The sequence below is a fragment of the Poecilia reticulata genome, linkage group LG20 (assembly GCF_000633615.1).
Source record: "Poecilia reticulata strain Guanapo linkage group LG20, Guppy_female_1.0+MT, whole genome shotgun sequence".
Taxonomy (NCBI): domain Eukaryota; kingdom Metazoa; phylum Chordata; class Actinopteri; order Cyprinodontiformes; family Poeciliidae; genus Poecilia; species Poecilia reticulata.
In genome coordinates, this window is record NC_024350.1 from 3,263,360 (window position 1) to 3,280,960 (window position 17,601).

At 41.1% G+C, this 17,601-nt stretch overlaps 1 protein-coding gene across 1 annotated transcript in view; it reads right to left on the reverse strand.

The window, feature by feature from the left end:
* Positions 1-301: 301 nt before the first annotated feature.
* The window catches only part of prkdc (protein kinase, DNA-activated, catalytic subunit), a 38,219-nt gene continuing 20,919 nt past the window's right edge, over positions 302-17,601 (reverse strand). Inside the window, exons 53-86 of the mRNA XM_017301973.1 lie at positions 17,430-17,554; positions 17,182-17,331; positions 16,391-16,564; positions 15,547-15,645; positions 15,247-15,457; positions 14,987-15,161; positions 14,702-14,905; positions 13,934-14,049; positions 13,713-13,844; positions 13,454-13,633; positions 13,164-13,372; positions 12,091-12,229; positions 11,764-11,952; positions 11,030-11,254; positions 10,677-10,785; positions 10,093-10,195; positions 9,863-10,025; positions 9,613-9,787; positions 8,597-8,790; positions 8,298-8,481; positions 7,479-7,639; positions 7,103-7,314; positions 6,912-6,999; positions 6,663-6,806; positions 5,359-5,566; positions 5,168-5,235; positions 4,864-5,084; positions 4,627-4,719; positions 3,851-3,934; positions 3,667-3,738; positions 3,385-3,586; positions 3,114-3,302; positions 2,594-2,733; positions 302-786 (exon numbers count right to left, since the gene is read on the reverse strand). Of these exons, the coding sequence (XP_017157462.1) occupies positions 582-786; positions 2,594-2,733; positions 3,114-3,302; positions 3,385-3,586; positions 3,667-3,738; positions 3,851-3,934; positions 4,627-4,719; positions 4,864-5,084; positions 5,168-5,235; positions 5,359-5,566; positions 6,663-6,806; positions 6,912-6,999; positions 7,103-7,314; positions 7,479-7,639; positions 8,298-8,481; positions 8,597-8,790; positions 9,613-9,787; positions 9,863-10,025; positions 10,093-10,195; positions 10,677-10,785; positions 11,030-11,254; positions 11,764-11,952; positions 12,091-12,229; positions 13,164-13,372; positions 13,454-13,633; positions 13,713-13,844; positions 13,934-14,049; positions 14,702-14,905; positions 14,987-15,161; positions 15,247-15,457; positions 15,547-15,645; positions 16,391-16,564; positions 17,182-17,331; positions 17,430-17,554 (5,343 nt within the window). The 3' untranslated portion in view covers positions 302-581. The remainder of the gene's footprint in view (positions 787-2,593; positions 2,734-3,113; positions 3,303-3,384; positions 3,587-3,666; positions 3,739-3,850; positions 3,935-4,626; positions 4,720-4,863; positions 5,085-5,167; positions 5,236-5,358; positions 5,567-6,662; positions 6,807-6,911; positions 7,000-7,102; positions 7,315-7,478; positions 7,640-8,297; positions 8,482-8,596; positions 8,791-9,612; positions 9,788-9,862; positions 10,026-10,092; positions 10,196-10,676; positions 10,786-11,029; positions 11,255-11,763; positions 11,953-12,090; positions 12,230-13,163; positions 13,373-13,453; positions 13,634-13,712; positions 13,845-13,933; positions 14,050-14,701; positions 14,906-14,986; positions 15,162-15,246; positions 15,458-15,546; positions 15,646-16,390; positions 16,565-17,181; positions 17,332-17,429; positions 17,555-17,601) is intronic.

Below are 17,601 nucleotides of genomic sequence, written 5' to 3' on the forward strand. Positions count from 1 at the left end.
ACGTAACTTTGCATAAATATAAATATGTGCATATTTGTTTAATCGGTCACAGTGTTGTGCCAGTATGGTATGAAACAGATAATCTGATTTATTTTTTTAGCTCCTCCACCTCCTCCGTGCTAATGGCGGAGCAACAATTTAGGATTCCGTTTCTCCGCTTTCATCAGTGGCTAACTAGCTTGAGCATTCCTGGAGACATTTTGCTAGCTTGAAGAAGCTGTAGCCTAGCAGGGAGCAAGGTGGAGGCACAAAAATCTTCCACTCGATTGTCACATAGCTAAAAACAACCTCACAGACTGAAGACTTTGTAATATTTTATTGAAATTCAGATGCTTGCCACGATCTCACAGTATTAGAACTCCAGTGTTACATTTGACCATTTCCATTAAAATGCAGCAATTTCTCCATTTCTATAAAAGACAGTAATAATTCATCATGTCCGTTTCATAATGCTAACCTTACAAGCATTTCTCCTTCACATTTAACACCATTCCAATCACAGAAAGAATTTCTTTCCCAGTAATCACTTTGCATTTGCCTTCATCCACAACAATTCTAAACACTAAGGACAATGATTCACATCAGATCCATGGCTCCCATCCTGCATAAACTCTGCCAAGCACATTTGGGTCCATGGCCTGGTCCAGCAGGCAGTCCACCTGCTGCTCCACAGACAGGTTTGCAGCTGGAAGCTTCGCCCGGATGTTGTGCTCCTCAGATCCCAAAGCCACTGCCTGCATTCCTTGGAAGGTGGGATCCTTTTCAAAACCCAGCTTCAGCTCCTCGCTGATGAAATAAACACATCATGGGACAGAAATAATATGTTTACAAGGTTATAGTAAGAGTCTTTGTAGTAGCTGTGTATAAAAAATGTTCTTTACAAGGAGAGCGCCCTAGATTGTGGGACAACTATTCTTTCCACCAAACCTTGGGGAGAGATTTTATAAACCATGTATACTACTCAAAAAGTTTAGGATGTTTGGCTTTCAGGAGAAATTTATGGAGAATGTAAAAAGTTCACGCTACAATTATGATATCATGAAGGTAGGGGATGTAAGTATCAATCAAATTTTATTTGTATAGCACATTTCAGCAGCAAGGCATTTCAAGATGATTTACATAATAAAAAAATAAAAAAACAGCATGTGACATTGAATAAACAGTAAGAAAGCAGAAGCAAGCAACGGTGCTTTTCCTCAACTCAAACAATGTACTAAAAGAAGTCAACAACAGTGGTGGATATGCCACAACAAAAACTACCTCAACATCTCATGCTGTTCACAACAACCCAGGCTCTTTGGCATGGGCGTGGCGTGCCACCCTTGTTGAACAAACTGTGCTGTCCTTGACGTCTCCATCATCGTTGGCGGCCGTTGTTTCTGCTCAACATGAATCGACTTCCATCAAAACAGCCTTGATGCCCTCTGGTCTCTTGTCTGGTGTAAACACTTCCTTATCCAAACAAGACAATGAAGCCTGTGCCTGGTGGTGTGGTCAGTTACCTTGCAGGTTATTTAGCAAGCTGATCATAATGATGATCAGCTGATGTGACACTTGAGTGCCTTTCACCTCCCTTAAAAATGGGTCAGGAGGAGTTGAATACCATTCATCATCAGTTACCACAGGGTTCTGCTCATGGTGAAGTGGCCATCAGTGTGGAATGTAACTAAAGGACGCCCACTTCTAAGCCTTCATGTTACTCTTCCAGTCTGTCTACAACCTTCTGATGGCACTCTAAGCTCAGTGGCCACTTCCGTCTGCGAACTTTATGTTTACAGACCTGTAAAGGTGGGGCACTGTTGATCTGTTGTTAGTCATCATCTTGGCCTCACAATGTCAAATTATGAACAGCATGATGAGGATGATTGGTTAAATATCAATTCTGATTGAACCAGGACATTGATGGTTGATTCTCAGATTTGCGAATGTAAAGACTCCAATGATGCTTGGAGTGCTAAGAAGCAACTTCATTGACCGATCAACATGTTTCAACTTGTGGCCTTCATAATTGCAAAACACCCAAATAGTTTGTGTTTAAATAAAAAAAATACCATACAAAAAAAAATTCAACTGTACCAATTACGCATAAATAGGTTGATGAATCAGCATTCAGGTGGATGGATCAAACCCCTGATGTGAATTCTACTGCTACGTTTCTTGTTTAGAGAACAGCAACTTGAGCAAAAGGTACAGAAACACTGAACAGGTGGACTTGTGCTTTCAAAGGTTTGGAGAAGGTCACCGTAAGTTCACCTTTTAGGGTTCCTGTGCATCTGAAATTTCACCAGAAAGCCAGATATCCTTCACTTTGTCAGCAGAGTAAGAATGACCTTCTATTTACACAGAGGTTTGTGTAAATAGTTTGTAAATTTGAAGAGCGTTAAGAGGTAAGAATGTTTTTGCCAAACTCTACAAATCTACCACCTGAAGGAAATGCTGCAATTCATTCAGCAGAAGAGCATTCAAATATCAGCTGATGTACTCATAATGACAAAATAAAATAAGATCTAGATTATAAAGCGTCCTTGGCCTTCAATATGAACTCCTTAACATCAGAGTAAATCCCCTAAAACACACAACGGTATGAAAGTACCTGGTTATTGCAGATGGATTAGCGCCCTCTAGTTTCCTTCTGGCAAAGTTCACCTTCTGCAGAGGAAACCAGTTGATTTCTTTGGTATTTACGCTCTGAGTCCATGTTCCTCCTTTCTTCAGTTGTTTCATCTCAAAGTTCTGCATAAAACCAAAGTAGAAAAAAAAAACTTTTTTATTGTACTTTGAAAATAAAGAGTTTTAAATTGAAATTAATTCAGACAAATTAAGATTTTGTCTTTTTTTTTGCAAATTACAACAAGAACCCCAGAATGAAAATCTATTTTAGAAAAGGATAGAGGGGATTATATTTGAGGTAGACCTATGTATCATGCTAGTATTCTGTACTGGAGGAAAGCAGATAAATGAGCTCAATCATAATTTTAACATCCAAAATCATAACAGAATGGAAGAAAGAGCAATAACAAAACACAACAGAAGAGAAAAAAGTCACTTTCAGTTGAGGGTAGCTCTGTCACAGCAGGGTTATTAATGGAAACCTCAGCAGGAGTTTCGGATACCTTCCAGTCCAGTGAGGGTTCCTTCACAAACACATCCATGGTGTTGAGCAGCAGGTCTGGTTCAGCCCTGAAAGCTCGCAGGGAGTGGACCATGGTGCTCTGGATCAAACCGGACTCCTTCAACGGCTGGATCAGATTCACAAACTGCTGAGTCAGCCGGAAGGGCATGAGCTCCGGCACCGGGAGGAACTGGAAGTAAGAGCAACATTCGACATTCAGACCTGGAGTCCTACCTTTATGCCATCTTTGCGTCTGACGTCATCGGGCGTACCTGTGTGGCCGATCCAAACGCATGGCCGAAGTCGATGCCGATCATGCCGCCGGTTTCCGTGTTGATCATGAAGTTGGAAAGGTGGCGGTCTCCGATTCCGAGAACCCAGTGGCTCACGCACAGCAGAGCGTGGGAGGTGATGAAGTGGGATCGGAGAGAGAGGAATGCCTCGGGGCCGTTGCACATCTTCAGGAAAGCTCTCCTAAACGTAAAACGCAAGACCAAACAATCTCTAACAGGCCAATGCCAGTCGCTACATCCGTCGTGAAGTTTCTGACGTACTTGAGCAGATCGCTGGGCACGTGCTGCAGGACTTTGAGGAAATTTCCCACTGCGTTGTCACGTTTTGCTTTCCTTGTGAAGAGAAACACGAATGTAAATGTGGGATTAAAATTTCACACTTGATACAACAGAGACACTTTCCCATGTGAGCCCCAGAAGCAAAGGCAATCGTCAACCAACTTACTTGTACGACAGTCCGTACAGGGCGATGGGAGACGTAGAAGCTTCACCAAAGGTGGAGAGCCATTTATTATAGATTTCAACACCCCTGAAACAGAAGGAAGCAGCTGATGGTATTCAGAAATAAGTAACTCGTTTAGATAAGCAAGTTATAGATTATTGACTGAATCTAAAGCCGTGTTCTCTTGTATCAGAAGGGCTGACCATCTTTTGAGAACATAAAAAGGCAACATTTTCACGTTGCAATTTTTCTTCGTTATGCCTCTGCTATTCTGTCATCACATCCTCACCTTCGTAGAATATCAGCAATTTTTGGTTGAGAAGTTGATTCTGCTCCATCATGAGTCTTGGTCGAATGAGCGACCTTAAGGTGAAATTTAAGATGCTTCTGTGGTGTGTGTATTTCAAAAAATAGTATATTCCGTCACACACTGGACTTCTTTCCATTCTGGTATGGCCCTGCCATCTTTATTTCTCTATCACTTATGACGTAAAGCGCCCTCTGCTGAACAGTCACCAAACTACAGCACTAAAAGGAGGACTTTATTAGTTAATCAATTAGAACTAATTTTAATCTAATAAAGCATTAATCGACAATTAACTATAAGCCGATTAATTGATGGCTTCCCTAAAAGCATTACAAACGGTGTGCGGTAATACTTGAATAAGACCTTATTTATTTAATAAAATAATTCGCTTTTCATGTATCTGAGCGACATTTCCAGGGTACTGAAGATGAAAAGCTAAACATTCATGTTGGTAATGCTACACACACTGTACCTTTGGACCTTTTGCTGCTCGTCTCCCATCATTGTGCTGTACAGGAACTCTTTTAGTGTGCACGTATTTTCCATCCACTCAATCAGACCAATTCTGGAAAGGAAATAAAATCTTATAGTTCTTTTACAGTAGGAGGCAAATATGTTGCCACAGGAAGGAAGTTGATTGATTGCGTTCTACCTGAACCCTCTAGACGTCTACGTAGTAAAATGAATGAGCAACGTTTGCGTCCAGTACCTGGTGGTTATGGGGATAACCTGGTAAGTGCGGAGCTGCAAGCCTCGGCGTGTGCAGGACGTGTCGTGGCTCAGCAAGATGTTCATGACGGCGAACAGCTGCTCGATGCGCTGGTCCTGCCGCAAGTCCTCTCCGCCCTTTACCAGGAAGGGGTGGTCCCGCTCGTCGTCCCCACGGATGATCAGACGTTTGGGGCGGCGGATGGAAGACATCACCTTTACCTGCGAGACGTGTGCAGGTGCCAGGTCACTACTGGACATTTAAATGTGTTCTGGTTTACAGTGGATGTGGGAAAAATGCCTACCCTTTCATCAAAGCCAGTTATTTTTGCATGGTACTCCGGTAACGGTTTAGATCTCCCATCATACTGTCCTGCATTTAAGAAAGGCGGACTCAGCAGTAGGATTATGACTACAAGGCATATGACTCAATGCCACAGATAGACATTACAACCAGAAACAACAGACAGGTTCACTTTAAATCCAGTTGACAAACCTGGAATCTCCAGTTCGTTGCTGAATGGGTCGGCTTTGAAGCCGCTCAGCCAGGGTGAGTACTCCTTCAGATTCCCGGGTTCCTTCTGAAATCCACGCATGGATTCCATCAGCTTAGTCACCTCTTGCAAAAAGTTTTTGTTTTTCCTCTTCTCGAAAAGACTGCTACCCTTAGGTCCCAGGAGTTTCTCTACATCTTTGGAGAATTTCTGCAAGAACAATGAAGAGTCCAAGGTCACCTTCTGTCTTCTTTTATACAACAAGTGACATTTTGGCAAAAATTGGCTTATTTTAAGACGGTGATGATGTGCAACGTAAAGGAAATGCATAAAAACATCTACTAAGTTCACTACATAATATAGTGCTAATTATTCTCCTAAAAATGAAAACAATTTGAAGCCTGTTGGCTTGTTATTTAAAAAGCAGTGTAAAATAATCAAGAAAAGAGGCATCACAAACTACAATAGCAGAAACTAACAGACTAATATAAGTCAGTAAAAGGGATTCACTGAGTGTTGTCCATTTAAATGAACTAGCCAACTAGCTAACTAGCTAATTACAAATGTAGCTCTTGTGTCGAGGAAAAATAAAGCAGACCTGCATACACATCTATATACCATTCATATATTTTAATGCTAAAAATATTTTTGGACCTTTCATTTTCTATTTTTTTAGTGTTAAAAAATCTAGCATTCTTATCCACTCTTTAACTAGCATAGCAAGCTAGAATTGTTTTTCAGCTAGCTGCTAGAAGCTATTTAAATTTAAATAAAAAAAATACATACCAACACATTTTATCTCTCACTTTATAAACAAAAGTAACTACAATTATTCTGAATTGATTAAAATTAATAAGTGTTATATAGCTCAATATTTCAACTAGCAAGTTAATGTATTTAAATTTTAGACAAAAAACTTTTCATCAGAGATTTTGTGCTCCATGGCTCTGAGTTTGTAGGAAATACATGTATGTTAGAGGTGGCTGATGTGGCAAACTGACAGTAATAATAATATTAATAATAAAGGTTTCATAACAATTTCCCGGCATAGGAAAAAAAGGATCATGACTGGACAGATTGGTATTGTTTTGTGCAATTTTGTATCAAAACTTATAAAGGCCCACACACACTTCCCAAAAACAGAGAAGTTTGTTCTTTTACTCTATGTGGAGTAAAACAAATAACCCTTAAAGTTACTCGACAAGAACTTTAAGGGTTAACTCCTGGGAAGTTCTTATGTTCATTTCTATCCACCTTCATTTTGATGCACTTTTGAGCATAAATGACGGTAAAACGAGGAACCGACTTGTATGAACTTCCTGCGAAACCCTCCGTGACCCTGGCTGTTCCGATCGCAGAGCAAGGAGTGCATCTCCTCGTACATTTCACCCATCTTCTTCTTGTTGAAGGTCGACTTTTCCATTTCACTCTTCACACTCTCCCACCAATCCTGTTCGAAGCAGCAAAAACACAAAATGTAAAAAAAAAAAAATCCTAAACAAATCAGCTATTTGATTCTTTGTTTTGGTTTTTTATTTTGTGGTGTGAAAATAACCTTAAAAATCATGTCAGGATTCGTGAGCTGCTGCAGGGCGTCCACAAAGCTCTTCACAGCGCCTCCTTTATCCAACATGCTTCTAAGCCTGTTGATATATTAGCATTCCCAAACAAAAATAAAAATGATGAGAAATAATAAAAAGAGACTTACTTTTGATGAAATACAAAAAACACAAGGAGTCAGACTACCTGTTGACAAATTCCTGCTGCTGGTGTCCCGTTGCCGACTCCTCAAAGCGGTAACTCTCACTGCTGATCATGAGGGCGTAGACCAGCGCCTGAGGGTAGCACCTGGCTATCTGCTCGATGCAGTGCTGCACGGCTATCGCTTCAGGCTTGTCCAGCAGGGCCACCATTTGACCGATCCAGCTGATGAGTATCCAGCAGGGAATCGACGCCATCTGAATACAAACAGCAGGGAGCAATTGTGGAACGTTCTATTTGACAGTTCCACATATTTTTTGGATCATTTGCCCCCCGTACACAACTACGTTTAAAAAAAAAAAAAAAAGTATTTAAAGTTTGCAACTGAATTCAAATATACCGTACGAACGGGTGAACAAACCTCTTTAGTCATGACGTCCAGCGTTTCCGACGGATACAGCTCAATAATCTGCAGCAGCCGTGGAAACCGGAGGCGGGCCTCCTCACAGTTCATCTTCAGAGCTTTCAGCATGCTCTCCACCATGTGCACCGACAGTGCCACGAGGTCCGGGAACTGACTGGCTGCAGGCAAAACGAACCGACAGAAAGAAAATGGCCGCCGTGAAAAACACTGAATCATCAAGAAGGGAGGAAGAATCTGAACGACTTAATTGTTTTGTTTAGCGTTTTTATCCACATGTTTGTAACAATGAAACGTCTCCATATTTTGTCCTGCCACAACGGCAAACTTCAGTTTAAGTTATTATGAGGTGGAAAGATAATGATTCATAAATGGAATCTGAAAAGTGTGGTGTGCTTTTGGATTCAGAATCCCTGAGTCAATGCATCGCAGAGCCGTCTTTCACTTCTGTTACTTTTGCCTCCACATCTGGAGACAGAAACGTTTCACCATATTGCAAAATAGCTCCAGATCAGACCAACGGCGTCTCACAACAGATCCTTCATTGGATCAGCAAATCCATAAGACTTGATCTAAAGCATTTACGGCCGTGATTTTAGCACGTTAATTTTGATTAATTAGATCAATTTCAACGTGTTGAATTTTTCCTTAGATATAACCACGTAAAGGGTGTTGAATACAAATGCATGATGATCTTTTGTACATAATCCCAGTACAATGCAATGAAACTCACGGTTGCAACAAGGCAAAAAAAGAAACAAAACAAAAACAAACAGGAAACGCTTTCCCAAGGCGGTGTAAACGTGCGGCATCAGTCACCGGTCTCGTTCTGTTCCTCTTCTCGCAGTAGCTTGTCGCAGAAGTTGGCCAAAGCCATGTACGTCTCCGAGACGCTGCTGGTCTCCACGATGTCGTGAGCGAAGGACTGGAGCTCCTCATCGGCCTTTTTGCTTGCCTCACACAGCAGCTTCAGGGCGTGCTGCTGCAATCCCACTTCCACTTCCTGCAGAGAAAACAGTTTCCCAGTTTCAGACAAGGAAACGTGAAACATTTCACTTTATTATGAAAAGTGGGGAGTTTTTTTTAAGCTGCAGAAAGACCAAAGAGTATAAGAGGACCTTTGGGTTTGCACTGGACTTTGCAGCTCCTGAAAGCCTGACAACGCTCTCTTGTTTCTCTGTGGCGAGCGTTCCCAGGACGGACGGGCTTCTGCCAACCGCCGAGGCGAGGATGTGGAACGAAGTGCCCTGGAGAATCTTCTGGCGTTTGAACACTTTAGATGTGGCGCTCCGACAGTCCGCCTCAAGATCCTCTGGACAGGAAGAGGAGATTACACGAAGTCTCACTCAAATGTGCAAACATGAAAAAATTGAAAATATGTCACGGAGAGGGAAGTTCTTATTCACGGTTTCTATCTGAAACAGCCTTAAACCCTGTAGTGCCAAGAATGAATGAAAAATGATTCAATGGCGAAGATTAACGTCGACCAGTCAATTGGTGACAAAATTTACACGTACCATTGGTAGAAAAAAAAAGCCATCTAGCTAGCTAGCAAGGATTTTTGCACTTAAACCGTGATAGAAGCAAAAAAGCTCAAGTCTAACTATAACTACCTGGCTAATATAGCCTTGCTAGCTAGCAATTGAATATTAGAAGCTACAAAACCAGAAACAATTGGTTCTAGCTCCTAAACAGGAGAGAGGAGAAAAATTAGCTAGCATGCTAGCTGTTGAGCTCGCTTTTTTGCTAGCTAACTAGCTAGTTTTTCCTCCTGCCTCCATTTCAAGAACCAGAACCAAGTGTTCCTGCTAATATAGCAGTAGCTACTGCTATATTAGCTATTAACATAGCAGCTATATTAGCAGCTAGGAAGGGTATACTGTCAGCTAGTTACAAGTAGTACAAGTACAGACTAAAATGTTTGCCCGACAGAAAAGTCCAATGAGAAAAAAAAAAATACATAAAGTAATACATATTGTACTCTTATAAATAGAATATACAAGATTAAATAGTCCTGCCACTACAAAATTTAAGACTTGTGATTGACGTAAAAAAAACAAGAATTTCAGACATTTTAAAGCCTTAATTTTAGATACATAAACTGAAGCCTTTTGAAAGGTGTGCAGACAGATACCGAGGAGGGGGATGGTCTTCAGCATGGCACCAATCTGCTCTACGGGCCCCTGCGTCTGGCTGCGCTTGTGGTTGTAACTGCTGAAGCTGTGCACCCAACGCAGCAGCCAGCCTCTGTTGCTTTTGGCTTCCTTGTGAAGTTCCTTCAGCAGCTTGGTGGTGACTGGGAAGTTTTTCTGAAAAGGTTTTAAGCTCATGAGTTTGACAAGATGTAATGGCTTAAAAACAAAAACCCTCCAATGCTTCTTTACCTGCTGACAGGCACTGTCCGCCATGTGCAGCTTCATGGTGAACTTGCAGTCGTTCACGATCGTCTCGACGTTGCGCGCCGCATCTTGCGCCTCGTCCACCTCCATGCTGTCGCTGGGCGCCGGGCCCCTCAGCTTTTCCCTAATCTTGTCCAAAAAGAAACACCTGAAAAAAAGAAAAAAAAAGAGATTTGTAGTCAGCTTTCACAGCTGATTTTCCGTCCCATCCTTACCGAGATGTGATGATGTCGTCCCACACGACGACTGGATCCACTTTGGTGTCGGGATACCGATCAGTCCAAGACCTGATGAGGCTCTTAAGAGAGCCCACAGACACTAATAATGTCAGATTAAAAGAGAAAACAAGGTTAAAATGTGTTGAAGAGTTCCAGAAAAAAAAAGAGGAAAAATTAATTATATATATTTTTTTTTTTTTATTTCAATTATGATGGGCAACATTTTTCACTGCAAAAACTCAATAACCTGGTAAATTCAAAAAAGACAAAAATAACTTACGAGTAACTTCTCAGGAAGATACAGGAGCTTGTTTTAAATCAATAACTTATTAATATTGATGAAAAAGTACTAGTTCCTCTAGTTCACTATTTCATTTTTAAAAATAGGAAAAGCATGGTAGACATGCCATAAATGAAATAATCTGCCAACTTTTAGTTGCATTATGTTTGAGATTTTCTGAACAGGCTGTTGAAAATGACAATTTGTTCTCAATTAACCTACCTGGTAAAATAAAAGGTTAAATACAAAAGTAAGAAGAAAAAGTTAACGGTTTTGAGATCTCCAGACAGCCGGATCTCACCGTCTCCTCTGATGAAGAGCAGAAAGTCCTGGATCTCTGTCAGCGCCTGCACCGGCTGCAGGACTGCCAGTCGGCTTTGGGTCAGGAGTGTATCTACGCTGGAGTAACTCTGCACGAGGCAAACAGTCGGTTTAAAACGTGGCAATCTCTTTGCAGGATACTTTTTACCCTAGATTAATTGGATAAAATCCATCAATCTCGTAAACCCGGTCCTTTATTTTGAAAACCAAATGTTGAATCATACCCAATCCAAAAGCCCAAAAGTATTTAACTTCCTCTGATGAATGTTTGCAAACTTCTTGACCGGTACCTTCGTTTTGTCTGTTCTATCCAAAGGAAGGCTTGGGACAAACCTCCATGAAGAGCTGCATGGCGTGGTTGGTATAGTACTTGGCGCGGTCGTAGTCATCCTGCAGGATGTAGAGCAGGCTGAGCTCCTGGCTGTGGTGACTCTCCAGCAGCTTCTTGCGCTCCTCCACCCTCATGGCTTTGTCGATGAAGCTGAGCAGGGCTTGGTCGCTCTCGCCCAGCTGCAGCTGCTTCAGCATGCTGCGAATCATGTGCTGCACATACATGTCCTGACAGAAAACAAATGTCTTTACTACATAAATCCAATTGAGGACCAATGTAAAGTCTTGAAATTAACACTCACAGAAGCTCTTGATACAATCTAAATAATTTTTTGCTCGAGTCACGGAAAGTGAGAACAGTATGGGACTAAAAACACGGCCTTGAGGAACTCCCCAAAAGTTTGATTTAGAGAATAAGACAAAAATGCTAAAAAGTGAAAAATGAATTACAAACCTACTAAACCTACTTGTAAACATAAAAGTGTGGTTAGAAACTAATGAAATATTTTGTTTTTGTTTTGTTTTTTTTATTAATTAGAAACATGTGAAAGAATAAATCTAAAAATACTCAAACTAGAGCGAAAAGTTTGCCTCCATGCCCCAAAAATTTGGGCGTGACAGAAACATTTTCAATTATTGATGAATATGACAGAATATTCCTTGATAGTTTTGTGTGGCCTAAAACATAAGTAATGGTTTTATGCTCAAAAACGTGTCAAAAAGTAACTTTTTGCTACCTGGTAGAGAGGCTCTGACCACATCCTCTCCAGGTTGGGTGGCGAGTTTTCATCAATGTTCACAGTGGAGCAGTACTGAAGAGACTTCCACTCTGTCAGCTGGTTATACGCCTCCATAGCTGCAATTTCCCAGAAATCCTTCTCGGAGTCGGTGGGTTCTCCATCTGACCAGTCCTCGGTGTTCAGCGCCTGCCAGGATGGATATATGGTTCACACAAAAACAATCAATCGGCGTCTGGGTTGAGCTTTTTTTTTTGAGCCGTGATCCGTTTTCTTAAAAATACTGCAGGATTTTAGCAGCAGTACCGCCATAAGAGGTTGCTGTACCTCATTGTAAAGTTTCACTGCTTCTGCAAAGTCCGTGTTAGCTTCAGCTTGGAGGGCAGAACAAGTGATCGACTTTGTGCCGACTTTCCCACCGAAGATGCCGCGCACAACATCGTAGTCCTCCAGGTCCCTGTAAAGTCTGCAAAAAAGAACAACCAACATTAGCCAAACCAAAAACTGTTAGAGTTTAATTTTTCAAAAGGCAGTCTAGACTGAATACCAAGAGTGGAACCAATTTCATTTTTATGGCTGATCACTGATTTTTTAAAAATTCTGATTCTGTGAAAAAATATTTTTTTGTGTGAAAAGGGTTAGGGTTAAAAGTTGCAACAAACTCACTAAGTTGACAACAGTGGAGTTACTATTGTGGTTAAGTGTCATCCAATCATGATCGGCCAAAATTTTGAAAATCTGGGCCAATTTACCAGTGGGCCCTCATAAACCAACTTTTACTTTGAAAAAAATATATAAATATTTTACAACTTTATCTATAGGTAATTATTCTTTTTTATGCATTTAAAAATATAAATAAAAAATGTTAACTACTTTTTTATTCATCTATTTGGGGCCTTTTAAATCCAGGATTTCACCAACTCAAATATTAAGACTTTAAGACTATTATGAATTAAATTCAATATCAGGAATATACAAAAGAAAATTGCCCATTTTACATTTTATCGCCTAGCAGAAATCACATAGCATTGCATATGTCGCCTTTGGCAACAGAAGTGAGTCTGTGGCGAAGACGAATGTCGTCCAGTGAGCTGGCGATAAATTTCCCCTTACCTATGATAGACTCAAAAAGCTAGGTAGCAGCGTTTATTAGCAGCTAGTTCGCGGTGACCTCACAGAACCTTATGAAGACTCAAACTTTTGAGTCTGTAATAAAATATAAAAGATTTAATAGTCAGTTCTGCCACGACCAAATTTAAGACCTGTGATTAACATATTCAAGGCTAACTTACAGATTTTCTAATGAATTTAAAACATTTTAAGGCCTTACTTTCAGATTCATGAATGTAAGACTTATTAAGGATGTCTGACAGCCTGAAACCTGTTGCCTCTGTGCTCACCTGGCCAGGTGGATCCATTTCTTGGTGTCTGGCGGGATTTCTCGTCGTCCTCGCGCCCGTTTGGCCGGGCGCTCCTCCGGCTCGGCGGCGTGGAGCAGACCCTCCTCTAGCAGCAGGATGCCCGACGGCTGCTGGAGACTCACCAGGCAGGTGGAGCTGACAGCAGCCGGATCCAGCTGCTGCAGCTCCCTCTGCTGGTAGCACATGTCCTAAAACGACAACTTCTCATCAGTACCCAGTACAAAAAAGTTTTTTTTCTCCCAGACTGTTTCCCATTGTTACATTCTCACCTGCACGCATGCTATGAACGGTGGGAAGCAGAGCGTGCTCTTATTCAGGAACGTGTTCATGTTGCATCGCAGTTCCTCCTTGATTCTTCCCCTTTCCTGCGGAGTGTGCGTTTTATCCATTTCTTGGAGGATGCCGGCAAAGAGGGAGCTGAAGAGTTGCTTGGCTAAGATCGGGTCTCTCTGAGGGACGGGCAAAAATATTCGTCGTCAAAAACAAGATAATATTTTACCAGATCTTCTACTGCAGAAACAGCCTTGCCTGAGCTAAAGCTTGAAGGGGAGCAATGAGGCTGCTGTACGGGATCTGGATATCCGGGAAGTCGCCCACTCGGTAGCTTCTATACAGAGTCACCTGAGCTTCCTTCCGCAGCCTCTGGTCAGCTTTTTCTTCCTGCGGGAGTAATCCAGCCGGCATTAACGCAAATAATAAGCACAGACGTATACTGGTTTGACCGTCGGCAGCCTGGATCTCGGTCTGACCTTCTTCTGTCTCTGCTGTTGAATCTCCTTCAGGGCAAAACCCAAGCTGACTTTCTCCTGGTCCTTCAGGAATCTGCGCCGCAGCCTCAGAATGTTGCTCCGTTGCTCGTTTTCAGCTGGCGGACAACAAGGGGTGAAAACGTCGGGGCGGATTCGGGGTTTCCGGGAAATGTTCTTGTCAAAATTATGAACATTTTCACGTGATTTCAGAATTAATTTTTAGACCATTTTTTTAAGCGTAGATGCAAAAGTTGAACTGTGTGAAGATGGACGGATGGAAAACATCTGCTTTATGAAAGGTTTAATTTATTAAAAGGTTTAATAAATTAAACCTTTTATTTGAAATTCCCTTTATGAGGATACAAAAGTATAAAAAAAAAAACAATACAAGCAATTACAATTGATAAAAATAGCTTGTTTTTTTCTGTTTTATTTGTAGCCCTTTGATATCTCAAGATGTAAAAGGATTATAAATTAAATATATTATTATTATAAAACAAAACTTTCTTCATATTCAGTTTAAAAAGTAGTAGAATATTTGTTTTCCATCTATCCATCCTAACAGCACAACTTTTGCATTTGCAATTTTAAAAAATTACCTAGAAATATAAATATAAATACTGAAAATATCTGAAAAGGTTAATTTTAACAGTGTTTAACAAGTTGTATATTTGATAATTACTCCTATTTTTCTCATTTTTTAACCTCTTCTAACATTTGTTTAATCTACATGCGTAAAGATTTCGGTGTGGTTTCTTTAAAGCTGACCTCTGGTGCGACTGTCCACCTCGTCCGTGGACGCCGTCAGTCGCCTCAGGCCGAAGCCCTCTCCCACCGGTCGTCTCGCTGCTGCCTGACGCTCCGATTTCTTATCAAACACATGCAGCGACGACAGAGACTCTGTGCTAGCCGAGTAGTCTGCCAGAGTGTCCACGCTGCTCCCAGTTAGCCAGTTATAGGCAGTACGGCGACCTAGGGAGGACAAAAATAAAAAAATGTTGAGTTTAATATTACTTCTTGTTATTTGCCAAACATATGAGTTGCCAGCAGCACCTGGTGTTTGGGTTTGGCTAAACTCTAAAGATGTCTGTGTTGCTCTAAGTTTCCCCTTCATGGATCCGGACTGGGAGGCCCCTGCGCTCTCCAGGCCCTGAGAGCTTTGGGTCTCAACAAACATGGGTGTCATTACTGTGCTCCTGAAGCGCCAATTTGAATCAATAACGTAATCCTGCAGGAAAAGAATGAATAAAAACATGATTAGAAGCTCTATTTGTATGCTCTGAATGAAAAAGGTAGGGGAAATGTGCGAGAACCTGGAAGCTGCACTCTGACAGAGGAAACTCAAACATGTTCCGCGTGAAGTCGGGGCTCTGGCTGGTCATCTCCAGCAGCAGGTTGGTGGCCAGGCTCAGGAAGCAGCGCTCTATCTGGCAGGAGTACAGCGAACGCAGCACCGTCAGCATCCGCTCCAGGGTGGCAGAGGGGAGGCGCTTCTCCTGGCTCCAAAAGTTACGGACGTAAAGCCTGGGAACGAGGGAGATCGTCCAATCATTCGACAAATCGAATAGCAACAATGTCTCATTTGGCCAAGGCTTGAACTGGTGGCTGCTCACTGAAGGCCTTGATTTTCCTCGGAGAGTCCTTGAAGTAAAGTCTCTTTAGCTGCATCCAAAACCTCCAGCGACGTTTTATCTTTCATGCTTTCTTCATCACTACGGGCAAAAATAAACACAAAACAACAACAAAATTTTAAGTTTAAATTTGAAAAAGTTTCAAGACTTTTTACACATTTTAACCAGAGCTGCCAATAAGCGAGAGCGGTGCAGAGTGACTGTGAAAGGGTTCTCACAGGTTTCAGAAAGTCACATTTCAGACCTTTTAAAGATTTTTAAGGCCATTGTTAATGAAATGGCACATTTTAAGACCAACAAGACACATGACCAGAGACATTCAAATTGGAATTTTAACAAAGAAACCTTTTATTCTTATCAATATCAAGATTCAGCTTTATTAATGAAGTTTATTAATTTGAAAAATATTAAATTACCTCAGTTTTAAAACAACCAACAGTAATCTTTTTAACCCAAGTAAACTTCCTGACACGACACTTTACATGTTTACATACAAATTGATTCCATATATGTCGGAGCCAATCTACTTTAGCACCAATCTCAGTTTGAAGGCTAACGGTAACATGAGTGTTTTTAGTGTATGCTGGAGGGGAGCATACACATGGTTAACTCAGACTGACGTAACCAATGTTACTACACTAGAAAAAAAATAAAATAAATGAAGACATGACAAAATTAAATTTCAGACCTTGAATAAAAATCTGGTCGTTTTAAGACTTTTTTTAAAGGCCTTAAATTCAAAACATTTTCCATTGGGGGAAAAAAAAAGACTTTTTAAGGCCGATCATGAACCCCACTTTGACACATTGCGCACTCAAAGACTAACCCATAGTTGTCCTGGATCCACATGAGGATCTCGTACATCCTCTCTTTGCAAACGGGTGAGGGGTGAGAGACGAACGTCGTCACCGCTCCCAGCAGCTCCTGCAGTTCCACCGGAGTCAGGAGGGCAATTATCTTGTGTATGATATCCAGACACACCCTCTGTCTCGCTTCGTCCCTGAAAGAGGCAAAAATAAGCTCAGCAGCTGCGAGTTGGACAAACTAAATGACAAAGCCCAGTAATATTTAAAAGATAATCCTAGATGTTTCTAATGTTTTAGTGCACTATAATTCATTATTTGTAGCCCAGCTGAGAAAGAGAACAAAATAACTATTGTTGGAGCAATTGTTGTATGTTATTTTGAAAACACATTTTCTGGTATTTCAGGGTTTCTGCAGGTTTCACCAACTCAAATTAAGACTTTTTAAGACCTTTTAAGACCATTAAGAACGGGATATAAAATCAATATCTCCACAGAATGCAGGATTATATCCACAAAGCTAGCTAGCAAGGGTTTGTTAGCAGTGACCGGTAGCCTCCAATGTCTTGAGTCACAAAATTTAAGACCTGTGTGTGATTAAAGTATTTAAAGCCAACTTGCATTTAAAAAAAATTATTTAAGACATTCTAACTTGATCATTTTTTAGTGAAAAATCTGAACTGCAGTTGTTCAACACGAGTTCAATCAACCCCATCTTTGTTGTGGTTTAGAAACTAATCACAATCTAGTTTACACTTCTAGTAAGAGGTGAACAACACCCTCCTGTGACATCTTCCAGGTGTTTGGGACCCACCTGTGGCTCATCATCAGGATGAAACCTGAGCTCTTCAGCTGCAGAAAGATGTCCGGGATCACATCAGCTCGGCTGAGCACGCACTCCAGACAGAGAGTCTTTAAGATGCCGTGCAGCTTTGGCAAAAGGTAAAACACATGATTGACGAACCTGGAAGTAAAAAACAATGTATATGTGGCTGTGGTTATTTTGATGTAACGAAGAAGAAGAAAAAAAAAAGAGTCAGAGCTGTTCATTTATTCACCCACCGATCCATAAAGGGTGGGAAGTGTTTGGTCACTTTATTCAAGCAGATGATGAACTTGTCATTCAGGTCTTTTTTCTTCAGATCTGTTATCTTGGCTGCAGCGAGTTTGAAAAGTTCTTGCTGTTGCTTTTATATGAGCAAATAAATAATAAAAAAAACATCAGTAAAAATAT